Source organism: Sebastes umbrosus, chromosome 17 (genome assembly GCF_015220745.1).
Source record: "Sebastes umbrosus isolate fSebUmb1 chromosome 17, fSebUmb1.pri, whole genome shotgun sequence".
NCBI classification, from domain to species: Eukaryota; Metazoa; Chordata; class Actinopteri; order Perciformes; family Sebastidae; genus Sebastes; species Sebastes umbrosus.
Genome location: NC_051285.1, coordinates 19,453,851 through 19,476,995, shown reverse-complemented (window position 1 = coordinate 19,476,995; position 23,145 = coordinate 19,453,851). Strand labels below are relative to the sequence as shown.

At 41.4% G+C, this 23,145-nt stretch overlaps 1 protein-coding gene across 1 annotated transcript in view; it reads left to right on the top strand.

Moving 5' to 3' along the window:
* Nucleotides 1-2,375: 2,375 nt before the first annotated feature.
* The window catches only part of LOC119475825 (Down syndrome cell adhesion molecule-like protein 1 homolog), a 64,754-nt gene continuing 43,984 nt past the window's right edge, over nucleotides 2,376-23,145 (top strand). Inside the window, 3 exon segments of the mRNA XM_037748882.1 lie at nucleotides 2,376-3,547; nucleotides 15,133-15,453; nucleotides 18,084-18,231. Of these exon segments, the coding sequence (XP_037604810.1) occupies nucleotides 3,325-3,547; nucleotides 15,133-15,453; nucleotides 18,084-18,231 (692 nt within the window). The 5' untranslated portion in view covers nucleotides 2,376-3,324.

Below are 23,145 nucleotides of genomic sequence, written 5' to 3'. Positions count from 1 at the left end.
CATGTACCGTGAAATGTTGGGCGACAACCTCCTTCCCTCAGCCAGGACACTGAAAATGGGTCGTGGATGGGTCTTCCAGCACGACAATGACCCAAAACATACGGCCCAGGCAACAAAGGAGTGGCTCAAGAAGAAACACATTAAGGTCATGGAGTGGCCTAGCCAGTCTCCGGACCTTAATTCCATCGAAAATCTGTGGAGGGAACTGAAGCTTCGAGTTGCCAAGAGACAGCCTCGAAACCTTAAGGATTTGGAGATGATCTACAAAGAGGAGTGGACCAAAATCCCTCCTGAGATGTGCGCAAACCTGGTGACCAACTACAAGAAACGTCTGACCTCTGTGCTTGCCAACAACGTTTCTCCACCAAGTACTGAGTCATGTTTTGCTAGGGGATCAAATACTTATTTCCCACAATCAAATGCAAATCAATTTTTAACTTTTATATGATGTGATTTTCTGGATTTTTTTTTTTATATTCTGTCTCTCACTGTTAAAATAAACCTACCATTAAAATTATAGACCATTCTTTTCTTTGTAAGTGGCCAAACTTACAAAATCGGCAAGGGATCAAATACTTATTTCCTCCACTGTATATACTGGAAAAACAAAGTTCGGAAACTTGTGTTTGGTGGATTATTTCTCTGTTGTTACAATGCTAATTGGCATTGTGTTTTACATGGTTGGAAAGTCTGTTTATTTACCTTCGCAATGATGTCCAACTTGTAAGGATGATGCATTTGTGGGATGAGCAGCACAGCTGATTATGTGGGTAGCACCCAAGAAAAATTTGCCAACATGTTCTGCCAATGGTAAACAGTGTATTCTCATAAGGCTACCAGGAAGCCTGCAATGACTGCCCTTCACCGTCAGGCCCGTTTGCGCTGGTGTCGACAACACAGACAATGGAACCTGAACATGTGGGGGAATGTCATGTTCAGTGATGAGTCCAGGTTCTTTCTGCGAAAGTTGGATGGCAGGGTCAAAGTATGGAGACGACATGGAGAACGCTATGCTGATTGTTGCACCGATGGAGTAACAGCTTTTGGTGGGGGCAGTGTCATGGTGTGGGGCGGCATCTCCCTCACTGGCAAAACAAGGCTTGTCATTATTGAAGGCCATCTCAATGCAGGGAGATATCGGGATGAGATTCTGCAGCCAGTGGCGATCCCATATCTCCACAATCTGGGACCTAACTTCATCCTCCAAGATGACAACGCCCGCCCCCACAGAGCCAGGGTTATCACAGACTACCTCCACAATGTGGCAGTAGAGAGAATGGAACGGCCTGCCAAGAGTCCACACCTCAACCCAATTCAACACTTGTGGGATCAGCTTGGGCGTGCTGTACGTGTTAGAGTGACTGACACAACCTCGTTGGCTGACCTGCAACGAATCCTGGTTGAGGAATGGAACGCCATCCCACAGCAACATGTGACCAGGTTGGTGACCAGCATGAAGAGGGGGTGCCAGGCTGTTGTGGCTGCGTATGGATCTTCCACCCGCTACTGAGGCTCCTGACGGTGTATTAAATGAATAAAGTGTAAAATAGCCAATATGTCTTGTTTGTTCCTTGTTACTGATAGAGAGTTCAATCATCCAATCCACCAAACAACTCAAAACAAGAGTCAATACCAACAGGAGAATACACTGTTTACCATTGGCAGAGCATTTTGGCAAATTTTTCTTGGGCGTTACCCACATAATCAGCTGTGCTGCTCATCCCATAAATGCATGATCCTTACAAGTTGGACATCATTGTGAAGGTAAATAAACAGGCTTTCCAATGATGTAAAATATAATGCCAATTAGCATTGTAACAAAAGAGAAATAATCGACCAAACACAAGTTTCCTAACTTATTTTTCCAGTTTATATTATCAGTGCAGTTACTTCACATAGGCCTAAGACATTGTGTTATTTTGACACTCATTTTGAAATTATTTATTATTTTTTAAGTTGTCTTGAAAAATTCCAAATAGAAAGTGCCACAAACATAATCACATCCACATCTAAGGTCATACAACACTAAGTCATTGTGCACAAATCATGTGCAAAAATGGGCCCACTTGCATGTGTGAGTCTCACCAGCAGATGTCAGCAGTGACCCGCATGTGGAGTCAGAGGCTTGAACCTCCGGTCAGATCAGAGCATCAGACTGCAGCGCCGTGAGGAGAGGAGAGGAGAGGAGGTGATGCTGCTACTGACCTTTTCTTAAAGTTGTTAAAGTTTACAGACAACCAATTTCAATGAGCGATACACATGTCTGGATGTCTATTTTATTGTTTGCTATAAGGCTACAGGCTTATGTGTTCTTAAATGTGAGCAGAAAACTTTTAATCCCATAACAGTCTGAGCTTTATTTGACTTGTGAACAAAGCAATAATTAATAGGCTATAAGACGATGAACATAAAAGGAACCTAAAATATATTTTATTGAAGACATAGCAGTGGCAGACACATGTTTTCTCTCTCAATCGTCTGTGACTATCAATCAGACAACTTTTCGCCCACAATTACACTGAATGAACATGAATTAAAACATTGAATCCTATTTAGTTTTACTGGTTTACTTTCTCTGCCTGGTGGTTGTACGGCTGTTGCAGCAGACGATCACTTCTCAGATCCACCACTGGCATCCACAGTGACTTTAAATATTCTATGAACTGGGAGTGTCCTGCAACTCGCCGTCCTAATTTATGCTTATGCAGAGGAGCGCAACAGACAGCAGGCTGAAACAGGAGAATAGCGATAGAGAAAGTTGCTCATGCTTTTAAGGATTCTCTGAAACCTTTAGTTTTGCTTCACCTGCTGCGTTCTTCACCTGCTGTGTGGCAGTGTCATGCTCCACACCCCGCTATACCCTCTTTCTCTCTCTCCTCCTCCTCTCTATCTGCAGTGCATATCTGTGCGCAAATGTCTACGCACGTTCCATGGCTCCAAAAGACAAAGAAAAGCAGTCATTAGTCTGTGGTGCAGCTCCGCGTCCCTGAGATTAAGGTCAAAACTCTGAGGAAAAAGACATTAATACATTTTGAGAGTTTTCGCAGCAGCCTGAGCGGCTTTTTGTAGCTCCATATTGCGCAAAGATAGGCGGTGATCAGGGGCGCACAGGTGGGTGCGCTCTCTCCAAGGTGCCAACGGGTCTGTCTGCGCAGCTCCAGCGGCTCACACAAACTGCCAGTTTGGACCCAACTGGACTCAAAATCCAGTGTTCAGCTCACACCGAGCCTCGGCTTTGCTGTGATTTGCATCGTTCCGCGGTGTTTGATTAGTGTAGGGAGGATGGATTTGTATGCCCAGTAGTGTTGGGAAGAGAGGAGGGACATGGGCGGGGCCGGAGCGCCTCTCATTTCTCCTCCATGCTACGCTGGGCAGCAGGGCTGGAGAGACCTCCGGGGAGCACAGTCGCCAGTCCAGCACGGAGACCCGCCTGGCCAAAAAACCGCGCCTCACACCTGCCAGGATTGCCAAATATTCCTGAAAAATAGACCTGCTATTTATGGCATGTGGCTTGTAACTTTACTCCTGCTGTACTCTCTCCAAGAAGGTAAGAGGGGGAAAAAATAAATATTTCAAATCCAAGTGCTTACTGTGTTTTAAGTTGAATGAAAAGTGATAATCAATCGAAAGCTCAATTGATTTCTGGCGGTGAATGGTAGACTTGTGTGTGTGGCTGCTGCTTTGATGTATCATCGGATGTCTTGTGATGAGGAATTGATTGAAAATGATTCTTTAAATCAAAAATGTATAAACCATCTGGAGCTGAACTGCTAGAAATATTGTGAAAGTAAAGGTGTGAAGTGATTTTTTTTTCTTTCTTTTTTTTCCACCTGGCTGTTTTAGTGGTTTTATGCAGCGGCCTCAGATGGTGCTGATAGCACGGATTGTTTTCGCATTACCAACTCCCGGTTATGAATATGTAAAATGGCTGAATAGGGAGAATGAGGTGCGAATACAGAGGGAGGGTGACAGAGAAATGAAAACATGCATCGGCCTGCAATTATAGCAATTGATTACCAATTTTAGAACAAATTCACTCAAAAACGTAGCAGTCCTGTAAAGTTTTGACGGGAATTCTTGTGATTTTTGGATATCTTGATGCTTTCATTGTGTATAGCCTTTTGCTAATTGCAGCTGTTTTCATGGACTATATTGGGCACAAGCGCTCCATTCCACACAGATGCTCTTATTTATTTAGGATTTTTAATTCTTTTTTCTGTGTGATGACAAATTGTTTCCATTTTAAATTAGGATGGCAAATAAAAGGCACCCTTTTTTTCTCCACAACGGCCTTATTAGTTTAATAGATCTACTCCCACATAAAGGCCATAATTGGTGCATTCAGATTTGTCCTCCTTATTTAATTCATCTGCTCTCCTCAATTTCTTTCTTTTGTTTAATTGTGTTTATAATTATAAAGACGGGGTATTTGTTTCTTTTTTTTTGTTCAGTATATGCAGTAAATCTCCGACCCATACTACAAAGTTGATCTTCTGCTATTACAGTGCATTATAATAATCCTGAACAAATCTGCGTCGAAAATAACAGAAATGCAACACTATCTCCACACGAGAGCATTTTTATAGGCCTGTGTGTGTGTAGCCTGCCTGTTTGGAAACATGTTTACATATTGTTTTGTCCTAATTTAGGGCCCACATTTATTTAGTAAAAAGTCTGATGTTGTCTGGAAGCAGAAATATGGCTGTTCTCGATGCAAACGAGTTGATTAAAATAGGCCATTTTAAGTTCTGGCATTTTCTCACACTGGATAAGCCTCTTTTTCCCCAAAAAATATCGGTGAATATCAATAAGCAATTAGTCACATATTTGTTGTCCATGTTGTGTTTTCCTCAACTCCAAATGTTTGCTATTGATTTAAAACAATCATTCAACTTGAAAGCTGTGCTTTTTAGAGCTTCTTCGTTGTTTTTTTGCGGAATCATATTAATATGCGCAAATTTATTTCATCAAATGAGAAACTCCAGGGGCGTGTGGGTGCAGATTATAGACTTGCCCGGTCATGTTCCTCACTAATAGCGCACCTGGACCCCGCGGACGTGTTCGCGCGGCCTTTGCCAGCGCGTGCGTCACTGCTCGTGTTGTCTCTGTGTGTGTGTGTGTGTATTGGCGGGCGCGCGGAGGAGGGGAAGTGACGGGGACACCCCTTTTGGTTTTGCTGTTAAATGTTGGACACTTTTAGGGGATGTTATTTCTGCAGGAGCTAAACTGGAAGTTCACTCGTTTATTTATTTGCAAGATTCTTAAAATATATAAAAAAAATTCTACATATAAAACAAATTCTTGCTAGATTATGTCAGAGACACTCAGGTTTAGGAGGCAATCAGGGTGCAGGGTAATTAACGGATCTAAAAAAAAAAATGCTTGAAGGGTAATAAGAGAACCAATTAGAGCACAATGCCTATAATTTTTCTTCAGTCATTTCAAATATTATACCTGATTAAAGGATTTTGTTGTGATTTTTAATTGGTCATTTCAGAACAAAAAAAAACGTGTGTTTTCTTCTAGCTATCATTTTAAATGAAATTCACAGACTATATTTACTGTAATTGTGTTAATTAGCAGTGAATAAAATTCACTCTGACATACAGGCCTGCTGTAGGCCTATCCAGAGCTTTGAATTTAAAATCGAATTCACTAAATTAAATATAAAAAAAGGATTAATGTAACATTCAAACTTGAATTTTAATTTAAAGCAATAAGGTGATCCTTCACCCTGACACACTCGTGTCCTCTCCACTGCTCACCCGCTACAAATAGAAATATGCAAAAAATCCCCCTCCCTCTCTCACCTCCCCAGTCCAATTCCCTGTGCTGCCTTTGCAAGGCTGCACAATTAAAGCTGCAATCTGAGCTATAGGCAGCTCTCAATGACAGAGCTGTGTGGTCCACAGGGGTGCCAATCATTACTCAGGCAGGGCACAGGCCTGCATTTTTTTACCAGCTCAACCCTGGCATTATTTAATTTGACAAAAACACCCATCTTAAAGGGGGTTAAAGGAGAAATAGCAAGCTCTCGGTGTGATTTTGTCTGCAATTTGGTTCTTTCAGGGGTGAGGTTATTCTGATTCTTTTCATTTAAAATGAGGGAAGTGTGCTCCAACAATAATATAAAATATAGAAATTTCTTATGAACTGGCCATTTTTAAAAATAGAATATATCAAGGTCTGATGATTGATGAAACAACTTACATCTCATACACTTTTCACTCTAAAAAACAGCAGATAAATATTATTTAATGACAGAAATGTCAGTTATTCTATAAATTAACAAATACACACATTTTGATAAATTTTGTTGCCTAATGGTGGGCAAAGTGTGCTGGTGTAAGATTGTCAGCAGAGAAACGGAGCTCATTGCACTTCCCAGCTCCCCAATAGGATGTCACAGCTCTGTCACTGGCGTCCCTGCTCTCCAATTCGTCCTTAAAATCTATTATAAATCCCAACGAGATTATGAATAAGAACTAATCATTTAAAACAACAACAATGAGAAAAAAAAGATGCAAATGAACACCGTCGACAGTAAGATTTTTTTTTTTCCCAGCAAGAACTGCTAAATTGAGCAAGACCTCCTCCAAATTTTATTGGATGCTGGGGCGGCACATTTTCAGAAGGAGGGTGCGTTCAGCAAATGTCAAATCTCTGAAGCAAGTAGTTGTTTTTGTTGGATCTCTCTCTCTATCTCCATCTCTCTCTCCATCTCTCCCTCCCTCCATCGCTTCCTCTCGCAGTAACTCCCCTCCCTCTCTCTCCCTCATCACTAGGCAGAATTAAAGGTTGGGGGAGGGGCAGTTTATGCAGACTGTGCTGGGACTTGTGATCCACAGATTTGATATTCACATTAAGAGAGAAACTGGCTGCTTTGATGTGAGGGGGAGCAGGTCCCAGGGGACTGCTGAAGTAGCACACTTTTTTTTTTTACTGACACAGCACAGGCCGGGGGGGTGTTGGTTGTGGGTGGGGTGGGGAGCAGATTGTTGGGACAGGGTGTTCGGAAAGACAGTAGGTGGGGAGCGGCGATACCCCTTCGTTGATTAGATGTAACCCCAACAACCCCCCCCCCCCCACCCCCACACTTCTCCACCCATCAACCACCTACTTATGGCAGACCCCTGAGGATTACCCATAAGCTTACACCTATCTTCACCCCCCTGCATCCCACCAATACTCAATTCACACCCCTTCTTACAGTGTGTCTCCTCCCACTTCCTCCTCTGCTGCTGCATGTTTCTGCTGCTGTATGTTTCAATCATCTTATCAAAAATTTTCTGTCCCAAAAACACCTGAAGTATGAGTGACGGAGAGGTGGCAGGACAGGACAGGAAGGGAGTGAACACATGGAGTTAGAGTCTGGGTGGAAATGAAGCTGTTTCCAAAATAGCAAGCACTCGAGGAGAGAGAGGAGAGGTGTGTGACAGTTCACATGGCTGAGTGATGAGCATGTCTTGTCTCTGTTAAGTTGAATCCTTTTGACCTTTACCACGGTTCCTATCACTAAATCTAATAAGGATGAAATGCTGTGAAGATTATTTTATCATGAGAAAGAATTGGAATGATGGAGATGTGTGAGGGAAGAAGAGGAAGAACATGCGGAGGTATTATGCCTCTGGTTGGGCACAGGGAGCTCTGGGTGTGAGAATGTGTGCATGTGAAACATTGGGGGTTCTGGGGTTTGTTTACCTCCTCATCACAATACAGTTGTGAGCGTTGTGTGTGCGTGTGTATGTGTGTGTGTGCACTCCTGTGCGCACTCACATCCTGGAGAAGGCGTAGATCAGCTGCATTATGCATGATGAAACCTTGCATAGGTTATGACTTCTGCCTCCCTGACATACATATTCATGCGTGGCTCTCTGGCAGGATGTATAAAATAGTGGCTGCGACTCTGACAGCCTAAGCTTTAGCTCCAGCAGCGCCGTCAGCTGCTCCAACACCTTCCAGTGTGAGGGTTGGTTTTCTCTCCAGTGCTGTGTCTGAACGAGGTTGATTAAGCCTCCTGGGTGCAGGTGATCTGCAGCAGCAACATCAACACAGGAGCCCCTACAGCTTTGGTCAATACTGCTATCAGGGTACCGACTGTCCACACGCTGCTGGGGTCAGATATTTGTGGCTATGCATCACTGAGAAAGGTGAAGTCACTGAAATGAACAGGGGCACCATACAGTTGTCTCAGATTGTTAAAGCCCACTTGCAGGTTTCATTGTATTTCTATTAAGAAATCAGCATGGATTAATGTAGAGCTGGAACGATTACTTAAATTAAAATTTGTCATTGTCAGAAAATGAATCACCAACTATTTTGGCGATAGAGTCAGCTCTATATTCTCTGCTTCCAGCTTCTGTCATGGGAAGACTTGCCACATTGCTCTGTTTTCTATCATTGTGAGCAGAATATATGGGTATTGGATGGTTGGTTGGACCAAACAAGACCTAATTTTGGACTCTGAGAACTTGTGATTGTCCTTATTTTATTATTTTCTGACATTTAAAAGTCTAAATGATTGATAACTTAATTGAAAATAGAATGAAAAAAATTAATCTATAATGAAATTAATTTGTCATTTGCAGCCCCAGATTATTAATGTGGGAATGTGACCTGCCGGAACTTTTAGACATGGTTAAGAGGCAGTTTTAGAGTCCAAATGTAACATTATTCTTGTTAATTTAGAGTAACCAATGAGTTGACAACAATAAATTGATTCTATTTGTCACCTGTGTGATCTTACCAGTGAAAAACAGTCTTATAACTGACAAATAGTGTAAGTTATGTTTTGAATTCAGAGAGGTGTAAGGATACTAACCATTACCTGCTGTATATGCACTGGAGTGGCTGGTTGTAGTATGGTAGAATGCTGGTTTGACAGGACTTTAACTATACTGTTTTTTGTCGCATTTCATTTGTCAAGACTAATCAACACATATCTTGCCCATTTCCCTAAAGATCCCTGTCAAGCAAAGTTTTTCTTAATTGACTGGTAGAAATTAAACTATATAATGCTAAAATGCTAAAAAAAAAAACAGTTCAATGATGGTTAGATGGCATGGCCATGAACAAGGTGGTAACGAGTACTAGCCAATCAGAGGCAGAGTAGGGTGGGTCCTCGATAAGCCCCGCCCCCGCTACTACTCCATCAACCTGTCAGAGTTACCATGGAGACCAAACCGTCGCTAACTGCACTCCCTGAACAAATATTATAGCATTTATCAGAGAGAAGCATACAGAAGGGGCTACAACACTGTTCCTGTAAAGCTGGGTAGGTCTTTATTCACTGTTACATTAAAGGTGCCTCCACAGCTGTCAACATTGGCAACGGCTGAGCGGCGGCTCGTAGCTAACGGTGCTAACAGCTCTAAACGTGAAAACAACAGCTAACAGTGCTGACAAAGCTAGCTAACAGTGTTAACCTGGGGGGAACTGGGTGGTGGCTGTTACGCTTCCCATTATCAGCTGTAACCGCCATATGAAAGCAGTGTAGAGCGGCAGCCGGCATCTAGCCAGTGGGGCACGCTCACATGCACAAACATGCACTAAAGCAGCTGGCCTTGCTGTCAACAAAGCAAGGAGAAACTTGGTTTACAAGACATACAGGTAGACTTTACTCCACTATATCTTTACATAGCAAATAGTTGTGTGATGCTATATTAATGCTCTGGATAGGTATAGAGCACCAATGCAAAAGTAGCATGTGTATACATTAAGTAGCTATACCTTCAGTACCTTGCGTGGTGTAGAAGTGTCGCTAGTTAATGATGTGGTAATGTTCTCTGCTGTTAGCTCCACAGGTTTTTATATATAGAAATGTGTTGGAAACTCCTTCCAACCTCTCCAGGTAACCAGGTAACAAGTATCACTATAGGCTGCTCGAAATCCACAAAACCAACCTGAAAATGAAGAAAATCTGAAACAATTGCATGAGAGGTTATGGATCAGAGCTGTATAGTTGTCGGACACTAATCGGAGCTGGTCGATCCTACGCTATGATTGGCCTGTCTGCATTCGAAGGGGCGGGACTTAGCAAAGGGCCAATTAAGCAGCTGGGCTGGCTAGAGTGCATCATTTTAGTGCATCTGGCGGCGCTTTCACAAGCCGCAGTCTGTTTGGCTGGTCCGAGTAAAATTGATACTTATGGTTTTCTATTTAGTCTGGTTTGCTTTCACAAATCGAAGCGAACCAAATTTAAAAAATAAGTTGCTGAGGGGCGTATTCGAAGGAGCAAATTTATCTTTTTTGTTTCAAGAGCTGTCACTTCTATGCAGGGAATCACAGACTTTTTTCATTTTGACTCGGCACTGATTGACTGTGCACAAATCCTTTCTCCTCCAGTTTGTGACTTTATAAGCGTCACTGTTTTTGTGGACTTTACTTAGAATATTCTGTGTGCTCTCTTCGGGCCAGATGTCATGCAAACATCAGACTCACGCAGAAGTCCAGGTCAATCCTCTCCTACTCATGTTAACCTGTAGTTTACCTGTGTCCATCTCCACAAATGCCCACACAGGCAGCCTGTGTTTTGGTTCGCTTGGAAACGGAAACCGCCTCTCGCAAGCAGTTTCAGACCGGTTGTTTTGGTCCGGACCAGAGTTCAATTACTGCGTTCACAACTTCCCCAACGAGCTGCACCAAGGGTTGAACTGCACCAGAGTTTGATTAAAGCAGACTAGATGTGGAGTCTCTCTGTTGTTTCCCACTGGCTAGCTAAATGGCTGCCGCTCTGCACTGCGCTCATACAGTAACGCTGTCCCGACCCATAGTGTAGTTGCAGAAGCGTAGCGGACCCGGCCGCCGTTCTGTCTTTCGGAGGTTGTTGCGGGCTCAGTTTTAAAGCTAGTGTGAAGGTACTAGCATCATATGAAACTAGAGAACCTAGGAATCCATTAGTACCAACTATGTCATACTTACATGTCGTGAAGGAGGCTAAATAACGCTTGAAAGGTACGCTAAATTTTCAAAATTGCAAAATATCACCTTGCTTACAGTATCGCAATGAATCATTACCCCTGTATCATGATACGTATCGTATGGCCAGATTCTTGCCAATACACAGCCCTATGTTTACCATGCAGTCTCTGTCGTTTACCTCACTGTTGGTACATGAGGCATTTTGTTTTCTTGCCACACAAGCCGTCTATACAGGTAGGCACAGGTGGTATGTAATGATTTAACTGTTGGTTTTAAATGGAGTGGAAAGTCTGCCAGTCTGGCACAAACCAGGACTGTGCCAGTTGAGTTTTGGCACGCAACCAGTGTGATGTGCCTGGCCACACCTAGCCAAACAGCAGTTTTTCATCCTATCACTGACTGACCTGGCATGCTAGACATTTGCACACTATTTTTACCAAACTGTAGACTGTAAATGAACACTATTTGCATACACTTTATGTTTTCACTTCTATGCCATTTAAACATTTGCTCATTTCAGCAGCTTTTTTTTTGTAACCTGCAAATATTCGAGACATTGTGACAGAATTTGGGGTTTGGTGACTTGAAGTTTCTAAATTTAGATTGTTCAGTGGGTCACTGTTGTTAGGTTAAATTGTTGCATTGTTTTTTATTCAGTCACAGCTTTCAAGTGCAAGCGCCACCATGGCAACCTGCTCTGTCTCCTCCCAGTGTGACTGAGCGCCGAGAGCTGCTTTTGGACTGTGTGTGTGTTTATGTGTATGCATGTGTGTGTGTGTGTCATGTGCATGTGTGGATCGCCTGGTTTTGACAGGCTCTGAGTGGTTGGAGTTTGCTCTGATCCCCTTTCTATTCCACTTCCCACTCCATCAGTCCCAGTGCTACCCAGCCCCCCAGTGCCCGGGCCCCCAGGCCATATAATCTACTGTATGAGAGGTTCTCCTGCTGCCCAGCCCCCCCGCCCCCCAAGCTCTCAGGGTGACCCCCTCACTCCTCCACTTTAGTCCTGTCCCCCCATTGGGAGATTATAGATATTGCAATCTTTAATATGGGCTTTATGCTCAGGGGCCATTATCAGTAATCTGCAGAGGGGAGGGAGTCTGACCTGGTTTTTGCAGCCCACCACTGGACTGCCAGACACATTTTTATATACCATCTGTAACATTCTGCCCAGCTTTATCAATCTCTAGTCTACTAGGGATTGAAGCACTTCTTTGAAAGGAAACTGGAATTATTAAGGAACCTCGCTGCACCTTTCTTCGATCTGATGCCCTGACCTTAGTGCCAGCACAGTGACACTGTTGATGGAGGTGATTGATTCTGTTAATGTTTTTCTGTAGACATCACCCATACAGTAGCTTAAAGCCACGCTTCATTAAAGACATGGCCTAAACAAAGTCGTAATATTTGGATGATCAGATACAATATTTGCTCTCATTCCTGATTTCTTGTGTTTGGTTTTAGTAATCCAGAAGGTCATTTCTGATGGGCTTTGTAATTGTCTACAAATATATCACAAACTCAGTATTCACTGTTCACACAGATGGTTTTGATTGTCACAACTATTTCGGGCACTGTGCTTCGTGTACCTGTGAAAACATAATATGATTTCATGATTTCATGATTTTGTGATTATGCAAAAATTATGTGACAAAGTTACTTGAACAAGACCATCATTTAGCGGGTACAGCACAATTGCCATCGTAAAGAGGTAGCTGATAATGACAATTAACATAATAATCAATCTAAGTGTTGAAACTTCTATCTGCAGACATTGAAGATGTCTGTACTTCTGTGTCACAGAACATAATAGCATTTTTGTACACTGAGTGCAGGGAGCAGCTGTGATTGGTGTTACTGTATGTTACATGAAGCACTGCAATTTAAAGTTACCTTAACAATTAGCTGGTGTTATTGCAAAGTCAGAAAACAGATGATCTTGACCACAGGAGAATCAAAACCTTTTTGATTTAAAAAAAACAAAAACTACTAGTCAATTAATCAATAAGTTGACGGAAACAAAAATAGGCTACTATTTTGATGATCAATTAATCGTTTTCAAGCTAAAAAGCCAAATATTTTCGAGTTGTTGCCTCTCAGTTTTGAGAATTTCCTGCTTTTTTTTATATTACTTGATAATAAATTGAATATCTTTGAGTTTTGAAGTGTTGGTTAGAAAAACAAGCAAATTGGTGGCATCACCTTGGGCTGCAGTGAATTTTGAAGGGAATTTTTCCCAATTTCCTGACATTTTATCGACATACATTATTAATAATTTTATATAAAAAAGTTGCAGCTCCAGTGTTTATATCATGAATACATACTTTATGAACTTATTACGTGTTATCGATTTTACAGTTATATCTCTAGATCTATTTTTCATGATATTTTGGTGACATTCTGTGCTGAACTGTGACATATTGGACATATTTTCAAATACATTTGAATCTCTGACTTTCATCTGTTCTGTTAATTTAAGTTTTTATAAAAAAGAAAAAAAAATGATCAGATCTGTTTTGTAACAGAAACAGTTTATGAAATTAACTAATGCTCATTAGTAAGGATTAAGTATAAAAGCACATAGACCATCTCCCAAAAATAACCCTGATGTAACCACTGAAGCTTGGTCAAAAGTTAGATTTTGCGATATTATCGAATGTCAGTGATAACAATTAAATCATTTAACTAGGGCTGCACCGATACCGATACCGATACCGGACCGGATATCGGGCCGACACCGACTCAAATAGCTGGATCGGATGTTTAAGTTTTGACCAATTTGTTGCTGCATTAAAATGGTTTACACCTGAATTGTACTTCCTGTTCATTTTGAAAAAATGTTGCCAAGTTGTTGGTGTACGATTTACTACTTTAATAATAAATAACAATTTAGTACATATATGTCTATGTATTTATTTGTTACATTTTGTTTTACAAAGTTAGGAAAACGATGTTTCAGTCAAGCCTGATGTTGCCTTACACATAATTGAATGAACCCTGTCACTTCCACACAGTGAGGCATACAGCTTATTAATTAAACACTGGTATCAGATTGGTACTCTGTATCGGCCGATACCCAAAGCTCAGGTATCTCTATCGGTAACGGAACTGAAAGCGTTGGATCGATGCATCCCTAAATTAAACATTCATTTTTAAATTAAGTCAATAAAAAAATGGGATAACAACATATTAAAACTTGTAGATTCTACCACTGAAAATTTGCATTTATTTTGTTGTAATAAATATTTATGTTGTTTTGAAAATTCCACAATTCCAACCAGCATTATTTAATGGATGAAAAATATAGAAGAAAAATCAATTTGATCCATTTTGTAAAAAATGAAAGAAAAAATAACAGTCATGATTTAAGAACGACCACAAGTATACTGAGTGCTAATTTCATCCAATTTGGATCAAAATCCTGGATCTTTCAGTATCTCTTAGTATCTTCCATGAAGTTTTACAGACTTTCTGTGCTGAACTGTTGAACATTAACAGAGTGAATATGTGGTGGCGTGGGGTAGTGTGTATTAGATCATATAATTTAGAAGCTGTGGTGGTTAACATCCACATCTGTCCATCAGCAGTTTCCCCCCCACTATTCTTTTTCTCCTAATCTTTCCCATTATGACCCCAAATTTAAGAGACCTATTCCTCTCCTCTTCTCACTCTCCTTTCTCTGCTGGAGCTGTATGTGTTTAATCTGAGTGCCAATGAAGAACATTCCTGTATGTGTGTGTCTGCTGTGAGTGTGTGCGTGCATGTGTGTGTGTGTTAAATATGTAAGGAGATTAAATAGACTTAAATCTCTGCGTCTGGCATAGAAATTCCAATCACATAACCTATCATTGAGTTCCCTCTCTCTGTCTTTGTTTGTGTATGTGTGCACTCGCTGTACAGAGGTAACAGGCTCCTCCTCCCTCCGATCCATCTAAACCATCACAGGCTTTAGCCCAAATCCCTGGCTTTCTGGATCACATGACTGATGTTTGCAGCTGGACATTTGACATATATTTGTTATGATTATTTCGCATCACATTTGAAGGACATTCCCACTCTGTCCATTTTATTGTCCATTAATGTGATGCTTTAAATCAGTGGAATCCTGTGTGTTTACACAGTGTATGCAGCACATAATAGGTGCTCATCGTTGACCTCTCACCTCCACCTTGGCCTGTTAAGTGATGTTGTGTTGTTTGTTTGCCCCTGCAGTACACAGTGAGGATGTGGGCTCCACCAGGCTGTACTTTGTGAATGCCTCCCTGCAGAGGGTAACCTACTCCAGCTCGGTGGGGGTGTCCCTGCCCTGTCCAGCAGGGGGCACCCCCAGTGCCATACTGCGCTGGTACCTGGCCACCGGCGACGACATCTATGACGTGCCCCACATCCGCCACGTGCACGCCAATGGCACCCTGCAACTGTACCCCTTCTCGCCCTCCGCCTACAACAGCTACATCCACGACAACGACTACTTCTGCACTGCCGAAAACCAAGCTGGCAAGATCCGCAGCCCCAACATCCGCATCAAAGCTGGTGAGTTTGGGAGCACGGTCGGGAAGGGGTTCGGGCCTAAGATTAGAGCAAGGCTGAAGGATCTGGAAGATTGAGATAACAAAAGGGTGGTTATGGATCACAAGGCCTAAGTGAGACACAACATGATGAGTAATGTAGCTAAAAGAGACAGTTGTGAAAGTAGAGCAGATGTGATTGGCAGCTGCAAAAAGCCCTACCCACACACAGAATCACCTGCCCTAAAATAGCCCGTCTCGACCTGAACACAGATTGACCTAGAACACAGTCTACAGAGAGAACATCTGCATCACATACTACACCAGGCCTCGGCCTCCGCTCACACCTATTTGACGGAGCCAGTGATGAACCACTGCACTTTATACCGACATAACCCCTTCAGCTCCATCTACAGCCTGGCACCATCTGGTAGGATGAAACCCAAAACACAACCCCTACAGTACTCAGAGTTAAGTAGCAACTCCAATGTGATTTTTAGATGAACCAAATCAGATGAGGAGGGAAAAGTGTGACAATAGGTTATATCATCATTACCGCATCATCCTCATTGACAGTCCCTCACTTTTTAAAAGGCCAGTAAAATAAAGGGCACCAGGAACCTGGCAGCCACTTGGATATTTTTTAAGGAAGGCTTTTTAAAGCTTTGCAAGGTGAGAAAAGTAATTCAACACCTAGTGATAAGGAGATACGGCTGTTTCGGTGACCTTATCACCATCATTTACAACTACAGTATGTACAGTATGCTAACCTAAAACAGGGTCATTTTAATTTATATGCCAATATTTTTTTAGTATATTGTTACCGTACATACAAAAACATCTCAAGCCTCTTTTCAGTAAGAAATGAGAAGAAATTAATTCTTAGCAGGCGTCAGAATAAATAATCAATTGATAAACACTAGTAGATACTATAGGTAGTCTATTTTTTGGACATTTTGACCAAAAGCTGCCTCTGTTGCCATCATATTCTCTTTTCTGTCCTCCTTCTCCTCCCTGCTCCCTCGTTCTTCAAACTGTCCTCTTGTGCCAGACTAAATATAGCCACAGCACACTTCTTTAATTATCTCTCATTAACAAACCTAATTGGCGTTTTCCATTGATTGGACCGCGTGAGGCTCCTTTAATAAGCGAGACCTCATCTAAAGTAAAATAGTACGTCGGGGGGGTTGGGTTCGTGCAGCTCTAGAACCTGCCGAGATACTTCACTAAACAGTTACATCAAACCGCAGTTGGAACAAAGCTACAGCTGGATGTTAGTTACACTGCATCTATTGTCCCGCCCCCCCTCCTTCCCATCATTCATTCAGGCCAGTCGGCCCCTCCCCCTTCCCTCCTGCCATCAACATCTGTTTTCATATTCTGCCTCCCAACGCCGACCTGAACTAATACTCATATTCATTCTAATACTAATACTAGCGCCAAGTTGAGGATTTGAGCCAGGGCCCTGAGCTGCATGCCAGCCGGTTGCTGCCTTCATTCCCACATGACCCAAAAGCCTGGCCTCAGGAGGCGGGGGATTAGCATGAACCAAACATCCTGCAGCCAGCGGCCTCTGTCGGGCCTCGGCAGCTCTGGTGTACAGGTTACGGTCGGACAGTATGCGTACGCTTTGTCTTGGGGTTCAGTCTTATGGCCGCCGTGTTGTACTTGCCCTGCCATCGAACAATGACAGGGGTTTTCATCATCACCCTTACTGCTTCATGGCTAACAACAATTTCTAAACAAATTCACATCATTGACGGTTCATTCCATATTATTTCATAAGAACTTGACAGATCTGCTTTTTTCTACTCATCTGTTCAAAGAAAATGTAAATTTCCGTGCGCTCGCATGTGTTTCCCTCTTTGCAGCAGGAATGTATGCATGCTGTCATCGTGTCTGTTACCAGGGAAGGGATTCCGAACCAGTTTCTTAGCAACCTTCGGATACGTCCTAGCTTTCATGTGATTTTGCTAATGAGTCCCTGCTCATTCACCAGAGTGTAAAATATTGCATGAACCTGCATAAACGGAAGCACCAATAACCCTTCAGTTTACTTTGAATGTGCAGCTTACTCTGTTGTGTCCTCATGAAGTTCTGTGCAAAAACACAGGAGATTCGGTGTTTCATGATGATGTCACGCCAAAGCTAGAAAATAATTTCCATGATTATCCTGCTTAATGGTGGCTCGCACCATTTATGGTGATAGCAGACGCAGAATTAGAGGAGTTCAAACAACACAAGAGCAGGCCAGTAATTTCCGATGAATAAATGTGGCGTTCTGTGGTAATTGATGAAAGGGCGTTTTGCTCTGGAGTGTTAATGTGTTGTTTTTGATGATGTAAACACAAGTAGATTATTGTTTTTATCTCGGAACAAAAAGGCTTACAATGTGATGATATCTTCATGATGTTCATCCATTGTCAACACATCCTCTGGATGGATGATGGAAGATGTTTCATATAATATCTTTAAATAATAACTCCTTAAAAAGAATATCCTGAAATGTATTTGTGTCTGGTTGGAAAAGCCTCTCAAACAACATTTACACCATCATGGGTCACCGCACCTCCACTATACAATGGCAGGAAAATAATCTTGCCCTTTAAAGCTTGAGATATCCGCTATCTCATTATGATTTGTGCGTTTTTGTAGTTTTCAGGGAGCCCTACACCGTGCGGGTGGCGGACCAGCGCTCGATGCGGGGCAACGTAGCCGTGTTCAAGTGCCTCATCCCCGCTGCCGTGCAGGAGTACGTCAGCGTCGTGTCCTGGGAGAGAGACACTGTTTCCATCGTACCAGGTAGGACATCACATGAGTGAATCTGGATTATCCTGGGGTGGGCAGGTCGATTCATTTCATAGGATTTAGGTATGTCTTTATCTTCTATGTGTGTGTGTGTGTGTGTGTATGGGTGTGTGTGTTTGTGTGCGAGGACGGCTGATGCACCGCCGTGCTCTATGTTTGACCGAACTCTTAACTCGTGTCTTCTGTCTGCTCACTGTTCTGGATCACTGATCTGGTCCTCCTCCTCCTCCTCCTCCCTCCCTCCCTCCCTCCCTCCCTGCTCAATATCTCCTCCCTCACTCTCCTTCGTCTTCCTCCTCTTTTCACACACATTTCCCTCTCTTCCATCACTGCTTTTACATCTCATCACATACAGTTTTTCCTGCCTTTAATTGTGATTGACGCTGCATTAGACAGACTCTCTTCCGAGTCGCATGACTATTCCACAGTTTCCCCTCATCAGATCTATTCCTGTCCTCACCCTGCTTGTCTTACCACCATGTCCTTGAAGAACACGGCCACAATTAGAGACATAGGATGTCAATAGGACTGTGCCCCCACATTCATCTTCATTAACCTCATTTGTGTGTGTGTGTGTGTGTGTGTGTGTGTGTGTGCGTGTGTGTGTGTGTGTGTGTGTGTGTGTGCAAGAGAGAGAAATGTAGTGTTCAGTCTTTTTGTGTCTGTTTGTGAATACATTATGAGTGTTTTATTATGTGATTATATATTGTGTGTAATGTATGTTGGACATGATTATTTTTCTGCATTTAAAATGCTTGCAATAACAATGTAGGAGAGAGGGATGAGAGGTAGAGGAGAAAAATGAACCAAAGGAAGAGAAGCAAGGAGGGTAGTAGGGCAAGAACGGCCTCAGGTCCTGGCAGATGGCGTTTTATATTATATGTATGCAAAACACACAGACACTGTGTCACACATACACATACACCAAGGTTGCAGTAGTTTGTTATTTTCAGACATTTCAGCGTATTTTTTTAACTTAATTTTCAGGTACAGTATTGTGGTGTTTTACTGTACTTTGTAATACTTTTCGTCTTCATTTACCATCCTGGCAGAAAGCTGCTATTTTAAGGACCAACACATGTTGTGGTGCACTTTAAAGAGTGTATTAAAACTCTGATCGATGTATTACATACATGTTTTGTGTATTTCCATGCTTTAATTTTGGCTACAATCACTCACAAAAATCGCTTTTTTTATACTTTATTTTTTTTATGCTTTATAACAAACACAAAACAAACAATCAAGACAACAAAAGACAGACAGGGTCATCCTGAGTAAGGTGGAATGCTTAAAATCATATGACAATATATACATGACAAGAAAAAAAGGAAAGAAAAAGAAAAGAAGCTGGGTTACATAGCAGTATACAAGTCTGTGGTTGTCTCTGTCCTTTAAAGTCTTAGAGGTCCCCTTAGTCCAGCATTATTCCTGGGAGAAGGAAGCAAAGTTTTCCACGACAAAATGCATGAAAAATAAATTCACTTCTCATCTCAAATCACTTCATGTTCAAATAAGATTTCCAGTTCTTCCAGTATTTTTCACCTTTTTTGGTGGCATGTCTCAGAGAATAAGTCAGTTGTTCCATACTGTACATTTCCTGAACTATTTCCTTCCATTCAAGGACTGCTGGGGACTCCTTATTCAACCATTTCCTGGTTATTGCTTTTCTACTACCAGCTAAAAGTATTTGTAATAAGTATCTGTCCTGCTTTTTCAGCCCAGTTGGCACGTTTCCCAAATATATAACACTGAAGTTAAAATCAAGCTCTGAGCTAATTATTGATCTGATCGTCGTGACGTCTACCCAGTAAGAAAAAAAAATATTAGGGCATTCCCAAAAGATGTGAAAATGACCAGCAGACATACATTACAGTATTACCACATAATCTCCAACACTGACCACGTTCAGGTTTGTTACTCTGTGACTCTTTGATTTTTGGAGTTATAAAAACACTTAAAATGTTTTTCCAGATAAATACCCTCCATAGATTTGAGCTTGAGGTGGTGGATTGTGTCCTACATATGTTTAACCAGTTGTCTTCAGTTAACTCTTTGTTAGCTTCTTTCTCCCATCTTAATTTGATAAACATTGTGGAAAGACCCTTCTCCAGTTGTAAAAAGAATAGATCCTGTAAATCAGTTGTCTGTTGATGTTACTTTTAAATGCATCAACAAATATATTAATCAGGCACATTCTTGTCAAAGTAAGCTCTTAATTGAAGATATCTGAAGAAATCTTGTTTCTCCAAGTTATAAATTCCTGTGAGTTGTTGGAAAGTGTTTCACCCATTACTGGAGGATATTAGACAGTATGAGCTTTTTTAAAATTCAGTTTGATTAGACATTCTCTTATTTTTCCGCACATTACTTCTCATTTTAGCTAAATACATGAAAGTATTATTGTACATAAACACACACACACACACACACACACACCAACCAGCCAGCCATTTTCTTGTATAAAAACTATTGAATGCGATTTTTATTCCGTATATTATTTTTATTCTTTGTTGTTTTCAACTTACATTTTAAATCTTTAATTATTTCTCTATTCTGATTTGCTGTTTTCACCTTAGAATTAAGAGTGGTGGCATTTATCTTTCCTCTGCAGTCATTCTTTACTAGAGCTGCAACGATTTATCGATTAGTTAACTATTGAATCAATTGCCAACTATTCTGATAATCAATTAATTGGTTTGAGTATTTTTTTAAGGAAAAGAAGTCCGTATTCTCTCATTTCAGCCTCTTAAAAGTGAATATTTTCTGGTTTCTTTACTCCTCTATGACAGTAAACTGAATATCTTTAAGTTGTGGACAAAACCAGACATTTGAGGATGTCATCGTGGGCTGTGGGAAACACTGATCTGCATTTTTCACCATTTTATGACTTTTTATCGACCAAACAACTAAGCGATTAATCGAGAAAATAATCGACAGATTAATCGACAATAAAAATAATCATTAGTTTCAGCCCTACTCATTATCTTAAGAGTTCCCGTCATGTTTCGTTCACAGTGACAACATGACTTCCTGTGTTTACTAAACATAAATATACCAGTTGATCTGGTTTGGATGTGCCAGTCCTCTGTGTGTGTATTTATGTTTTTCTTTATGTATGGGTTGTTGCTGTGTATAGGTCATGAGGCTGCTGTGTGTAATTAGGGGAATATAGGTCAGTTGATGAGCAGTGAGTGTGAGGATCAGATGTTGAACATGATGGTCACTGAACTTTTCGTTTCCCTGTGACAGCGGCGCACACAAGCACAACAAGCACTCGCAATGCCGTGTTCAACCTTGACCCCCGACCCCCGCGCTAATCAACATAGTGACCTTGTCATCCTTCAGCCAATCAATGCAGTCACTTATACATAACATGACCTCTAAAACACAACACATCTGCAGAACAGTTCATAATCTGAATATTGTAAGAGCACTCTCACATGGATACATAACAACTATGCAACCGTGCACACATACACGTTCAGTGAATAATATCCCTATACTGTTATATAAACAGTACAATGAGAAACATTATTGATGCTGATATCCAACTCCTCAGTTAACCATCTCTTTGAGTTTCTCTAACATCACTGGTCAAACTCTCTCTGCCCCCTGCTTGGCCAGCAAAGGACTGTCTGGATAGGTCTAATGAAGACGTGAAAATTAAAATTGATTTTGTGACTGAGAGCTCTCTGCATGCGAGCGAGTGGGTGGTTGCCTGTCTGGCCTGTCACTGTTTCTTTGCTCAAGAAACACAGCGGGAGGAGTTGCAGTTGATTTCGAGTGAGTAAATCCATATATGTTATGGTTGTGCACACATGCATCTGTCTTTTTTTAAAGATTATTTTTGGTCATTTTTGCCTTTATTTGACAGATGACATAGTAGAAATTGGGGAGATGGAGAGAGAGGGGTAAAAACATGCAAAACAGGTCCCAAGGCTGGAATCGCACCTGGGACATTGCAGTTATATGGCATGCGCTGTAACTAGGGCTGTCAAAGTTAACACAATAATAATGCATTGGCGCAAATTTGTTTTAACGCCACTAATTTCTTTAATGTATTAATGCAACTTGCGATTTTTAGATTGTAGCAGTTTTAAAGCTAGAGTGAAGATACTGGCATCATTTGAAACAAGAAAACCTAAGGAATCCATTGGTACCAACCATGTCATACTAGGTTGTCACGAAGGAGGCTAAATAACGCTCAAACTAAATTTTGGCGAGGAAAAACTGGCATGCACATTTTTAAAGCGATCCCTTGACCTGAAAATGGGAGTCTTCCCTTTACAGACATGCCCACTTTATGATAATCACAAGCAGTTTGGGGCAAGTCATAGTCAAGTCAGCACACTGACACACTGACAGTTGTTGTTGCCTGTTGGGCTTGAGTTTGCCATGTTATGATTTGAGCATATTTTTTATGCTAAATGCAATACCTCTGAGGGTTTCTGGACAATATTTGTCATTGTTTTGTGTTGTTAAATGATTTCCAATAATAAGTATATACTGTACATGCTGTATATTTGCATGAAGCAAGCATATTTGCCCACTCCCATGTTGATAAGAGTATTAAATACTTGACAAATCTCCCTTTAAGGTACATGTTGAACAGAAAAAAAATGTGCGATTAATATGCGATTAACTATAGTAGATTCGCGATTAAATATTTTATTCAATTGACAGCCCTAGCTGTAAACTCTTGGCTACCAAGTTACTCCATGCATCTGTATTTTTTGATCAAAAATGTTTATTAAATAATTTTCCATACTTGCTTGTTCCTGTTACTGGGCCTATCCCAGCATGCACTGGGTAGAAGGCAGGGAAACAATCTGGACCATCAGCGGTCAATCATACAGCGAAGAGAGAGAGACAAACAATCACAGTCACGCAACTGACTTGTCTTTTATTT